This window comes from Apodemus sylvaticus, chromosome 22 (assembly GCF_947179515.1).
Source record: "Apodemus sylvaticus chromosome 22, mApoSyl1.1, whole genome shotgun sequence".
Classification (NCBI taxonomy): Eukaryota; Metazoa; Chordata; class Mammalia; order Rodentia; family Muridae; genus Apodemus; species Apodemus sylvaticus.
The window spans coordinates 807,537-821,412 of record NC_067493.1 but is presented as its reverse complement, the minus strand read 5'-3'; the positions used below and the strand labels follow the sequence as shown (position 1 = coordinate 821,412).

The 13,876-nt window shown below is 39.5% G+C and overlaps 1 protein-coding gene across 1 annotated transcript in view; it reads right to left on the bottom strand.

Annotated features, from left to right (window-relative positions):
• Positions 1–2,301: 2,301 nt before the first annotated feature.
• The window catches only part of LOC127673186 (uncharacterized), an 82,553-nt gene continuing 70,978 nt past the window's right edge, over positions 2,302–13,876 (bottom strand). Inside the window, exons 4-7 of the mRNA XM_052168796.1 lie at positions 6,394–6,520; positions 6,119–6,179; positions 5,153–5,373; positions 2,302–2,369 (exon numbers count right to left, since the gene is read on the bottom strand). Coding sequence (XP_052024756.1) covers positions 2,302–2,369; positions 5,153–5,373; positions 6,119–6,179; positions 6,394–6,520 — 477 coding nt within the window. The remainder of the gene's footprint in view (positions 2,370–5,152; positions 5,374–6,118; positions 6,180–6,393; positions 6,521–13,876) is intronic.

Sequence of the window (13,876 nt, the reverse complement as noted above, 5' to 3'; positions counted from 1 at the left end):
CCCGCCAGGGGCTGAGATGCACAGTCACGGGGAGGGGGCAGAGCTCCGGGGACGTCAGGGGGTGCGGCCAGCGGTTGCTGGGTGGGAATCCAACATGGCTCCCGCCCGGCGGTGAGATAGATGGGCGAGGGGCGGGGTTGGTGTGATGTCAGGCGCAGGGCCAGCAGTCTCTGAGTGACTGACAGTGATGCCAATGTGACATTTTCACTGAATTTGAAGAAATATATAAATATGTGTGTTAAAATTGAAGAATTTAATGTACAATAATACACATGAAAGTGTACACATAGATAATACATCAAAACTGATTGACAAACCATGTAAAAAATTCTAATCAAATTGATGTGTTTCATGGAAAAATACTTCTTATAAAATTGAAGAAATATACAGAAAATTTATTTAAAATTGGGATTTGGCATTGAAAATAAATAGACATAAAAAGTTGACAAAGAGAACTAAATGTGTAGGCAAATTCAATTTTAGGAGTAAATTGAAAAATAATGTGTTAAAATTGAAAAATCTGTTGGAAAATAATAATGGTAAAAGATAAAACATCTTTACTAAATCAAGCACTTACAAACATTTTCTTATTAAATTAATGATTTTCATGGAAAATATTTCTGATAATATTGAAGCAATGTATAGAAAAGTAGTGTTAAAGATTTTTCATGGGAAATTATTCAGATAGTATTGTGTACATAAAAACATCTCTAAATAATTAAAAAAATAAATAGAAATATTTTCCGATAAAATTAAAGTTTATCTTAGCTAATATTCAAGTAATATTGAAGAAATATATATATAAATATGTGTTAAAATTGAAGAATTAGTTGGAAAATAATAATAGTAAAATAGTAAACATAGAAAATATACCTAGAATGTCCAAGAACCTAGAAACAATTTTAATAAAATTGAAGATTTTGATGTAAAATATTTCTAATACAATTGAAGTAATATACAGGAAATGTATTATAATTTAAGATATCAGAAAAGATAATACAGATAAAATATTAGACATATAAAATATTTCTAAACTAATTGAAAAAGGTAGTAGAAACATTTACTGAAAATATTTGTGAAAAAATTAAGTAGAACTTGAAATAGTGAAGGTTTTAATTGAAAAATAATACAGATAAATGGTAGACATTGAAGGGAGCTAGGATTTCTCAGAATCCATAGTTGAGGCAGCAGGCAGAATTAGAGCCTGGGCACACTGGACAAGCTTGAAGCAAGGTTGTGATTGAGTCATTCCACAAACAGACTGGCCATAAAAGATAAGGGGCGTGCCTGGGAAAACTCCTATGGGTCATACACCATCTGGACTGGAGTCTCCTGTCTCCTGTCTCTTGGATGCAGTTTACTAACGTCGAAGTGACCTCCTGCTAACAAAATAAATCGCCCTCCTACATTGCTGATGGCCCAAGCTGTATGTATGCCAAAAAGCCCCCTCTGTGCACCAGAATCCCCCGTCAATGTTTGGATCAGCAAATCATGTGTAACCACGCCAAAACCCCTTGACTTTTCCTATATAAACCCCTAACTTTTCAGCCTCAGGGTCGACTCCTCTGTGTCCTGTGTGAGATACATGTCGGCCTGGAGCTCTGATACTAAACTGCCTCGTGTGTTTCCATCAAGTTGGTCTCTCATGTTTCCTTGGGTGTACACTATCCCGAGAACGGAGTAGGGGACTCCCCAAAAAGGAGGTCATTCATTTGGTGGCCCGTACGGGGATATAGGTGGTACCCAGGAACCTCAAAGACCTCCTTGGAGGTATGCTTGTGTGTGTGTGTGCTGGCAATGTTTTTGTTCTAAATGTCCTGAGTGTCTGAGTGCGGCACCTCTGTATATGTGTTTTGGTTTCAGTTTGTTAACAGATAAGAGTGGAAGCAGAATTCCACCTTGTCAGAAGTTGCGTTTGGCTGTTTAAGTCCAGACACGGACGAGTGTGCTTGGACGTGCTGGTGTTTATTGTTTGTATTTTGTTCTTGTACCTTTTTTTTTTTGTTTGTTTGTTTTGGTCATGGGGCAGACAGTGACAACCCCTTTGTCTTTGACTAAGGACCATTGGATGGAAATTAGGGCAAGAGGACGGAATTTATAAGTAGAACTTAAGAAGAAACAGGGGCAGACTTTTTGTGCCTCGGAATGGCCTGATTTTGGGGTAGGATGGCCGCCCATAGGAACTTTTGGTTTGCCTACCATTAGGGCCGTGAAGGCCGTTGTTTTTCACGAAGGACCGGGATCACATCCAGACCAACAGCCGTACATCACGGTATGGGAGGACTTGGCGTGATCCCCACCTCAGTGGGCCCAACCATTCCTCCCACCCTGTCGTTCCGGCTCCAGGATCCTGGCTGCCAGAGGAGATGCTGCAGATAAGAAAATGAAACTGAAGCCTAAGGAGGGGAGCAAGCGCAGCACTCCACTAACACCTGTTCCTAAGATCTACCCTGAAATAGAAGAACACCCTGAGTGGCCTGCTCCCCCACCCCCACTTTACGTTGCAGCCCCACTACCAGAACCCCAAACCTCAGCTCCGCTGGCCCCCCTTCTAGCTCCAGTCCCTGGGGCCAGAGGAAGGGGTCCCGCTGCAAGGACAAGAAGTCGATGGGGAGCCACCTCCGAAGGACTGGTCAACTCCACTGTAGCGTCCCTGGGCGTGGCGCTTCCCCTTAGAGCTGTTGGACCACCTCCAAATCCAGTTGACCAGGATGGTTGACAACTTTTACATTACTGGCCCTTCTCTTCCTCTGATTTTTATAACTGGAAAGTTAATCCCCCTACCTTTTCAGAAAACCCTGCAGGGCTTACAGGTCTAATAGAGTCCCTGATGTTTTCACATCAGCCTACCTGGGATGACTGTCAACAACTTTTACAAACCTTGTTCACCACCGAGGGGAAAGAAAGAATTCTCCTGGAAGCTCAGAAGAATGCCTGGGACAATGCCGGATGTCCTGTCCAGACTCCGGCTGGGATAGATGAAGGATTCCCCTTGATGTGTCCTCAATGGGACTATAACATGGCACAAGGTAGGGAACAGCTTTCCAATTACCGTTAGGCTCTAGAGGTGGGTCTCAGGGGTGCCGCACAAGGGCCCACAAATCTGGCTAAGGTGAGAGAAGTCCTGCAGGCGCTGACTGAACCCCCTTCAGTCTTTCTGGAGAGGCTCATGGAGGCTTACAGAAGGTACACCCCTTTTGACCCCATGTCTGTAGGGCAGCGAGCCTCTGTGATTATTGCCTTTATTGGGCAGTCAGCTCCTGACATCAGAAAGAAATTGCAGCAGATTGAGGGATTGCAAGATTGTACTGTAAGGGATGTGGTTAGAGAGGCTGAGAAAGTGTACCACAAGAGGGAGACAGAGGAAGAGAAACAAGAAAGAGAAAAGAGGGAGAGGAGAAAAGACAAAGCAAGAAAAGACTTTGACTAGAATACTGGCCGCAGTAGTAGACAGAGATAAAAGAGACAGGATTTGGCAGTCAGGGGACCTGGGAGACAGAAAATGGCAGGGGACAAGGAGACCCAGAAGAGATAAACCACACGTAGAAAAATATCAATGTGCACACTGTAAAGTCAAAGGACACTGGGCTCAACCTTTTACTCTAAGGTAGTGTCTGTCTTTGTCACTGAGGTGTGTTTCCAGTATGCAGCAAAATGCTGGGTCTTGTTTGCATATCCAGTCCATTTGTCTGTCTGTTTATCGGCCATTGATATTAATAGTTATTAAGGAATAGTGATTGCTGCTTCCTGTTATTTTTATGTTTGCATGGTTATCTATCTTATTTTGGGCTTTGTGAAAGACTACTTTATTGCTTTTTCTAGGGTGGAGTTTCCCTCCTTGTGCTGGCATTTCCCATTTATTATACATTTTAGGGCTGATTTTGTGGAAGTATATTGTATACATTTGTTTTTGTCATGGAATATGTTGTTTCTCCATTTATGTTGACGTTGAGTTTTGCTGGGTATAGTAGCCTGGGCTGGAATTTGTGGTCAGTTAGGGTCTATATGACACCTGCCCAGGATCTTCTGGCTTTCATATTTTCTGATATGAAGTCTGGTGAAATTCTGATAGACCTATGTTTATATGTTACTTGACCATTTTCCCTTACTGCTTTAAATATTCTTTCTTTGAATTGTGCATTTGGTGCATTGATTATGTGAGAGTAGAAATTTCTTTTCTATTCCAGTCTATTTGGAGTTCTTTAGTCATCTGGTATATTCATGGGCATCTCTTTCTTAAGGTTAGGGAAGTTTTCCTCTGTAATTTTGTTGAAGATATTTACCAGCCCTTTAGGTTGGGAATTTTCACTCTCTTTGCGATCTATTACCTTAGATTTGGCCTTCTCATTTTGTCCTGGATTTCCTGGATATTTTTGGTTAAGAAATTTTTGCATTTACATTTTCTTTGACTTTTCTGTCTCAGTATTTTCTACGGCATCTTCTACACCTGAGATTCTTTCTTCTCTTTCTTGCATTTTATTGATGTTTGCATCTACGACTCCCGATCTCTTTCCTAGGTATTCTATCTCCAGGGTTGTCTCCATTTATGAATTCTTTATTGTATCTATTTCCATTTTTAGATCCCGAATGGTTTTGTTCAATTCCTTCCCCTTTTTATTTGCCTTTTTCTGAAAACCATTTAGGGATTTTTGTTTGCCCTCATTAAGGGATACTGGATGTTTTCCTATGTTCTGTATTTCTTTAAGAGAGTTATTTATGCTCTTCTTAAAGTCCTCTCTCGTCATCATGAGATATGATTTTAAATCAGAGACTTCCTTTTCTTATGTGTTAGGGCATCCAGGGCTTGCTCTGGTGAAAGAACTAGATGTTGATGATACCAACTTGCCATGGGTTCTGTCGCTTATGATCTTGCCCTTGTGTCCTGCTCTCTGGTTATCTCTAATGTTAGCTGATCTGTCTCTGATTGAGGCTTGTCTCCCCTGTGAGTCTGTGTGTGTGTCAGTACTCCTGAGAGAACAGTTCTCTCCAGGAGAAATTTTTGTATGGAAATAATTGGCACATAATCTACTACCTCCAAGGTGCAGACAGAATCCAGAAGGATCCTGTCCCCAGCTGTCCCTTGGTTCCAGGGTTCTGATATCACTGTATGGCTCTCTCATGGTCCGGGGATTTGAGCAGAAGTGGAGCTTACAGGTGTGATGGAATTTCTGGGAGATCAACTCTCTCCACACAGAATTTGGATGTGGAGCACTGTGGCATAGGATCAGTTCTGGATGCAGGCAGAGAATAAAAGGATCATGTCCCAGGCTGCTGCTCAGTTCTTGCGAACTGAGTGCTCTGTCGGGGTCCCTTTGAGCAGAAGTGGTATTCTTCCCTCTACTCACAGGCTTGTCAGAACTAGAATTGTGATGACTGAGGAGGACAGAGATAAGAAGCCTAGAATTTCTGAATTCCTAGTACCCATAAAGGTGTTCTACAGTAAGAGTTTGGGTTATTCCCAGGAAAATGACAAAACAAATTAATTGCAATCTTCTATGATATTCAGAAAGTCTATCAAAGGGGGAATATGACATATCTTTTCATTGTTTTGAAAGAGAAAGATGTATGTTGCTTTTTTAAATATTCCTATGTTCACTTGGCTTTTATCCATTGTGACATATAATATACATAATAAAAAATAACAGAAGAAAGATTTCCACAACTGCATTCACTCTTTTTGAATTTTTATTTCTTATAACATGTAGTATATAGACTAATATTTATCCAAAACAACATTCTTGAGTCTCATAAACTGCGCTCTCAACAAATTTAAAAATGCCCCTACAAGAATATTAGCATCACCAACTTTATCATGGACTTTTTGCTTATTAGAAGGTTTTTTATATATATTTATTACTATTCAATGTCAATATGATATCTAAGTAATTTGAGACTGTACAGAGTAGCAGTTCCACAGCATAGCTCTAATGGAGCTACACAGCAAATGGATACACAACTCTGATATCTGATTTTGAGGTCCATGGTTTTGTTAGAAAATTTTAATCATAGCTACACTTAAAGGACAGATATTTTACCCTCTTGCTTTTCTTTAGAGTTTTAAGAACACATTAAAATTTCCTCAGAGATATATTTGTATCAGCTGGCACAAGAAAATTACCTTTTAAATCTTCTAGAATTTTCAAAATGTTCTTCAATATCATGGTCTTCCCAATTAGAGCCTAAAACACAGTACCAGAAAATTAATGATATACAATTGGAAAACAGGCACAATTCAAGATATTGTGAATTTTCACAGCTCTATGAAAGCTACAGTGGAAATTCAATGAATCTGATTTATTTAGCTCATTCCTCAATGTTCTCAATTAAAATAACAGAAGATCTTCAATAACCAAGAAATATTTTTTCCTTACTTGAAAAAATTCATAGTCTTACCTAGAGCGTTGAGGTTCAGGAAGGTCTCCAACATCACATTTTTGTAGAGATTCTTCTGGGATGGATCCAACGATTCCCACTCTTCCTCAGTGAAGTTCACTTGCACATCATCAAAAGTCACTGCTCCCTAAAGCAGTGTACAACCCAAAGCATGATACTGAAATCAATGTAAAGTAAATGTATACTTCATTTACTCTATACTCATACATTTCTGGTACTTCCTTCACTCATTTTCTGATTCAGAAGTTATAATCTAATTACCATGTCATTTTAGAAGGAACTTGAATTGAAAGATTCACTAATGTTGCTTCTGAACACTTTACACTTTGAACTTCTTCTTGCAAGAGAAATGCCAATGAAGAGGGAGATGCGGGAGAAGCAGATCTACAGAACTGAACCCACATCTGAAAAGTTGTACAAACAATTACTAACTATAAAAATGCTCGGCAAGCTGGGTGTATTTCCTCATGTCTTTAATCACAGGAGTTCCAGCAGGTGTATGTCATTGAGCCGGACACCAGCATGATCTATGTAATGCGGTCCAGGAGAGCAGAAGGGATTAAAACCCTCAATCCCCTGAGGAAATCAACCAAGGAAACAAAAATGATAGAGAACTCACTGGTCTTTACTAAAGTTCCTACAAAGAATTATACATGCATTGCAGTTCTTTATTCATCTTGTAGAAACATGAAGTCAAAGAGTAAAAACTGCAGCATTAATAAAATTTTACTAAAAGGGAATACATGATTAAATAGCTACAAATGGACAGACGAAAATAATAGTAATATGAATGTTGATCATAAATAAGCAATTTAGGGCAAGAGAGAGAGAGCTCAGCATTGAAAAACTCTTGCTGGTCTTCCATATAATGGTGGACAATTTCTCGCAAAGACTTGGGGACCAACAACAACTCATAACTTCAAGATCAGGAGTTCTGAGGCCATCTTCTGACAACAGTAAAGATGAAGCACACATGATATTCATATTCATGCACACAAACAAACTATTTCTATTCATTCAAACATTTCAGAACAAACACAAGACCAAGACTGAATGTCATACATCTGAAACCCAAGGATCCTGAAACCTCAGATAATATTGATGTCATAAACATATGCCATCCTGAGAAATAGAATATAGTTTATATATTTGGCCAAATTTCAATATTAAAGATATGGATGAAAAACAGCACAAAAATATGCTTATATTACAAATACAAGACACGTGTCTTTTTTGGTTCCTCTACCTACTTTAAGGACAGACAAAGCTTCACAGAGAAATTTGGTTTGGAAAAGAAAAGCAAAAATAAAATAAATTGAAAAATATAAAGCCACAAGTCTTTTACAATAGTTTATTATTGACTAGCAAATGTATCTATTGTATTTTATATGATTTAAGGAAAGAGATTGTAGTGAATGTATGGGAGCATGAGAAGAAAGCTGAAAGGTCAGTTTCAACCACAAAACAGTAGACACCAAGAATACGATGTTTCCACTCTAAAAGAAATGCAGGAGTAAATATGGAGTAGCGACTGAGGAAACAGCCAATGAAAGTTTCCCAACATGAGTGCCATCCTATGGACAAACTCCAATCCATGACATTACTAATAATACCGTGTTATGCTCCCACAAGGAAGTCTTGAGTCCATGGAGAGGCTCCACAAAGTCTGACTGAAAAAAGCTGCAGAGATCCAGAGTCAAGCCTTGCATGGATTTTGGGGACTCTTAAGGAAGAGCTGGTGGGGTGACTGAAATCCCTGAAGAGGATAGATACTCCATAGGAAGAACAACAGGCTCAACTAACAAGGACCCTTGTGGACACTCAGGGACTGAGCAACAAACCAGATACAATACACAGGCTGGACTAAGGCCCCTGGCACATTAGAAGCAGATACTCAGCTCACTCTTGATGAAGGTCATTCAACAACTGAAGTAGCTTTCCCTATAGCTGCCAGCGGACTATTTTTGGAGTCTGTTCTCCTAACTGGGCTGCCACATCTGGACTCAGTGGGGGAGGATGCATTTAACTCATAAGAGACTAGATGCACTATTTTGGGGGGATACATGGGGGCCAAAAAAACTTCTCAAAAAGAAACAAAGGAGACTCTGTGATAGCAAGGGATCTAAAATAGTGACAGTGTTCAGGGTGATAATGAATGTATAATTTATTGGAGAAACAAAAATAAAAGAGAAAAATAAAAATAAAAAGTTTCAGTCTATAAACACTATCCTCTTCTCTAAAAGCTTTCTGGAAAGGCTCCTCCTACATGATCTTCCACAATCACCACAAAGAGAATTAGACAGGACAGATAAGTGGCCCAAAACATCATCTTATCTAGAAAGTTTTGATTCAATCAACTGCATCCTGAACCTTGACATGAAAATCTCATGCTAATCCTGTGATGAAAATGCATTCAGTCTACAGTGATCCCAATAGTTTGTAGGAGCTCCTTCACTGTTCAGATGTCTAAAGTCTCTTTTGACACTCAGGCCAAATCTTGAAAGTCACATCTTGTAATGTCAGACTACAAGTTATATCTTTTTAACTTACAATGGCACAGAATACTCCTTCCCACTCCAATATATAGGGATGTGCACATAGGTAGAGAGAATATTAGTCCAGGCAAGAAACAGAGTGGGGTAAACATCAAATCCTATTGCTTTGTCTGAGACACATTGGACCTCACTTTCTAAAGGCTTAGATGGCCCTATTTCTGTAACATCTCATACATTTCTCAGTTCGGGTACTTCCTCTCCCTGTATGCATCTCTCCATAGGAGATTTCTCAATGCCTCAGGCATCTAACCAAGTTGTGGTCACAAAATGCTACTCAAGCATCATTCTCATAACTTCACTGCAATGAACTCTCACAGAGGCTTCCCTGGGGCTCTGACTCTGCCAAAAGACTGACTCAAGCCAAACTGAAACCATAGAGGAAGAAACCATGACCTTAAATTATTAATCTATCAATTTTCAGAAGCAGCACCGTATTAATGATCCTCCTATGTTTGGCTTCTTAGGTGATGGACTCTGCCTCACTTGTATCATAGTTGCAGCAGGTTTTATTCATAGTTCCTTTTTGGAACTAGGAAACACTTTGCCTACTCCTTCCATTAATTTATGATCCATCAGGAGGAAGTGTTATACTTAGTGTACACTTAGGACATCTACCCACTAGAGCATGTGCTTCACTAAGTTCATATCTGTTTTATTTATAACAGCTAGAAACCGAAAAATATCAAGATGTCCCTCAACCAAAATTTGTATACAGAATCGGTGGATCCCTTACAAAATGGAATAATATTTAGTCTATAAAAACAAGGACATTAGGAATTTTCCAGGCAAATGGAGACGTCTAGATACTATCATCCAGTGTTAGGTATCCCATAACCAAAAGGACATAGATGTATGTACTCACTTACAAATGGATAATAACCATAAGGTAGAGGATATCCACACTACATTTCTTGGCCATGAAGAAACTGAACAAGAAGGAAGGCAAAGGAGCTGTATAGATAGCTCAGCTGGTAAGAGCACTAACTGCTCTCATGAAGGTCCTGAGTTCAAATCCCAGCAAGCACATGGTGGCTCACCACCTCCCATAAGTAAATTTGAAACCCTCTTCTGCTGTGTCTGAAGACACCTACAGTGTGCTTATATATAATAAATAAATACATCTTTAAAAAGAACAAGGAAGGCTAAAATGACCATGGCTGAATCTCACTCAGAAGTGAAAATAAACCAGTCATAGAAGGTAGATGAATGACAGACAACTGGAAGGACAGGTAGTTAAGAAAGGGGAAGAGAGGTAAGGAGCAGGTGTGGTGAGAGAAAAGAAAGGGTCAGAGGGTGAGGAAAATGAATTGAATTCTGCAGCTGTCAGGGAGATAGTTGCAGGCACCTTTAGGATGTGCTACAGACCAGGAATGGGAGGGAAACCAGGAGTCTATGGTTGTGATCTTAGCTGAGATGCATAGCAGTGAGATATGGACCCTGAGGAGGCCAAATCCTGCAGCCACACAGTCCCCCCTGTGGAGAGTTAAGGACACAAACAGAACCAACAACATTTCCACCCAAAATTTATACTGTATAAAAGAAATGCAGGCAAAAAGATGGAACAGAGAATGAGGGAATGGCCAAATAATACCAGGCCCAACTGGTGACACATCCTGTGGGCAAGCACCAATCCCTGATATTACTGAGGATATACTTTGTTATACTTCCAGAGAGTAGCTTAGCATATGTCCTCTGATAGTCTCCATCCAGCATGTAACTGAAGCAGATGCAGACACCCACATTCTAACATAGGACAGAGTTCACGGAGTTTTTTGAAGCATTGGGGAAAGGACTGAGGGATCTGAAGGAACAGGAAGTTCATAAGAAGACCCACAGTCTCAACTAACATGGACACTACAAGACTCTCAGAGACTGAGTCACCATCTAAAGAGACTGTTCAGGATGGTCTGAGTCCCCTACCATATATGTACTATGTGAGCTACTTAGTCTTCATGTGCTTCCCCCAACAAATGGAGTGGGAGATATTTTTTATGCTGTGGACTGTCTGTCAAAAATGTTCCCCTACCTTGACTTCCTATCTTTATCTCAGTAAGAGACATATGCCTAAACATGCAGAGACTTGAAGTGCCATGTTTGATGGGTACTCCAGTGGTTTCCAAGCTCCTTGGACAGATAGTAGGAGTTACGAATGAAGGGCTCTGTAAGGTGGAAAGGAAACATGGGAGAACGTGGAATTTAAATTAAATAAATAAGTGATAAATAAGTGGGGAAAATGAACAAATACATATAAATAGAACAAAAATATAGAAGGAAGATCAGTATTTTTAAATTTTACTCCACTCAATAATTCAGGGTGTAAGCAAAGGAGAAGAGTTTTTTTTTTGCCAAAATTTCATAGAATCGGCCTCTCACTAAAATTTACACTGTCCATTTTCCTCTGAAATGCAATGATTTCAATTTCCTCTGTCTGTGTTCTGTCAACACTCCATTCTCCTAAGTCCTATGAGAACAACTGTTTAAGATCCATGAACAGCTTTCTAGAAATTTTGCCATCTCAATTTCTGATAATCTAAACATTCCTTCAAAAGAGAACACAGATTCTGTGTAGTAGCAAAATCCCAAGTTGATAATTCTTTTGTGCATTTTCTCTTTATCTGGTTGTTGCTCTAAGTTGTTACTCTGCTGCTGAGATGGAATCCTCTGAGCAAAAACATCTCAAGTAATAATCATTTTCTGTGAATGATTCTTCAGACATGTCACAGTTCATCACTATGAAAACTTAGAGTAGAAACTGAAGCTGCAAACTGAAGGTAAAAGCATGGGCAACATTGTCTCCTGGCTTGCTCTCCTGCTTGGTCAGTGTCCTATGCTCAGGTAGCTCTCTCATCCAGCCCAGGCCCATTTGCTTATGAATATTGTCACCCTCAGTGGAAGAGCCTTCCCACAACAATCTTGAACACTATATCACACAGACATAGCAACCAGCCATTCTGATGAGAGCACACCCTCAACAGAGTATCCTTCAAATAACTGTAGCTCTGAAATGTTGAAATGTTGGCTGATTCACCTCATTCCTTATTATTTCTCATTGTGGTTTGCTAAGATTATCTCTTACTGCCCATCTCCTCTCTTAGCTTTCAAAATTAGCTAGCATTCCGTCTTGAATATAAATACCAAACAGGTCAGCAAAAGGGCATCACTCAGTCAACACTCTCTGAAAATCTAGTCAGCAAACAATAACCCAGGAATAAACACTAAGCCAAACAAGACAAACTGAGAAACCTGTACTTAGAACTATACTCACCACAAACACTGATGCCTAGACACCAGCATAGAAAGATAAGGAATATCATCCAGGAAAATAAGTCACTTCTTAGGAAATGTTAGACAAGTAGATAGAAGAAGAAGAGGAGTAGGAGAAGGACGAAGAGGAGGAGGAGGAGGAGGAAGAGGAAGAGGACGAGGAGGAAAAGGAGGAAGAGGAGGAGGAGGAAGAAGAAGAAGAACAAGATGATCAATCCGCATAAAGGTCTAGAAAATATTTCAAAGGAAACCATAAATGAAAACTTTCCCAAACTAAAGAAGGTGTAAATTTGGTTTTGTCATGGAATGTCTTCCTTTCTCCATCTATTGTGATTGAAACTGGGGAAGACCCTTGAGGACATCAGTACAGGGGGAAAGTTCCTGAACAGAACACCAATAGCTTATGCTCTAAGATCAAGAATTGACAAATGGGACATCATAAAATTACAAAGTTTCTGTAAGGAAAGGACACCAAAAAAAGGACAAATCGGTAACCAACAAATTGGGAAAAGGTCTTCACCAACCTTACATCAGATAGAGGGCTAATATCCAATATATATAAAGAACTCAAGAAGTTAGACTCCAGAAAACCAAATAACCCTATTAAAAAAAAGGAGTACAGAGTTAAACAAAGAATTTTCACCTGAAGAAGTTCGGATGGCGGAGAAGCATCTTTAAAAATGCTCAACTTCATTAGTCATTAGGGAAATGCAAATCAAAACAACCCTGAGATTTCACATTACACCAATCAGAATGGCTAAGATTAAAAATTCAGGAGACAGCAGATGTTGGCAAGGATGTGGAGAAAGAGGAACACTCCTACACTGCTGGTCGGGTTGCAAATTGGTTCAACCACTCTGGAAATCAGTCTGGCGGTTCTTCCAAAAACTGGACACCTCATTTCCAGAAGATAATGCTATACCACTCCTGGACATATACCCAGAAGATCCCAAAGCATGTAATAAGGATACATGTTCCACTATGTTCATAGCAGACCTATTTATAATTGCCAAAACCTGGAAAGAACCCAGGTATCACTCAACAGAAGAGTGGATGCAAAAAATGTGGTATATCTACACAATGGCGTACTATTCAGCCATTAGAAACAATGAATTCATGAAATTCTTAGGCAAATGGCTGGAGATGGAGAACATTATACTGAGTGAGGTAACCCAGACTCAAAAGGTGAATCATGGTATGCACTCACTAATAAGTGGATATTAACCTAGAAAATTGGAATACCCAAAACATAATCCACACATCAAATGATGTACAAGAAGAACGGAGGAGTGGCCCCTTGTTCTGGAAAGACTCAGTGAAGCAGTATAGGGCAAAACCAGAACAGGGAAGTGGGAAGGGTTAGGTGGGAAAACAGGGGGGGGGGGGAAGGGGGCTGATGGGACTTTGGGGAAGTGGGGGTCTAGAAAATGGGAAATCATTTGAAATGTAAATAAAAAATATATCGAATTAAAAAAAATAAAGAAGGTGCGTGTTAGTGAACAACAAGCATCAAAAATACAAAACAGATGGGGAAAGAGTCCCTTTGCCACATAATACTCAACACACTACACATATGTATTAAAGAAATATAAAAAAAACTACAGCAGAAAAATATTAAATAAACTAAACTAAAAGTTGTAATGTATGAAATCAGAACTATTAGA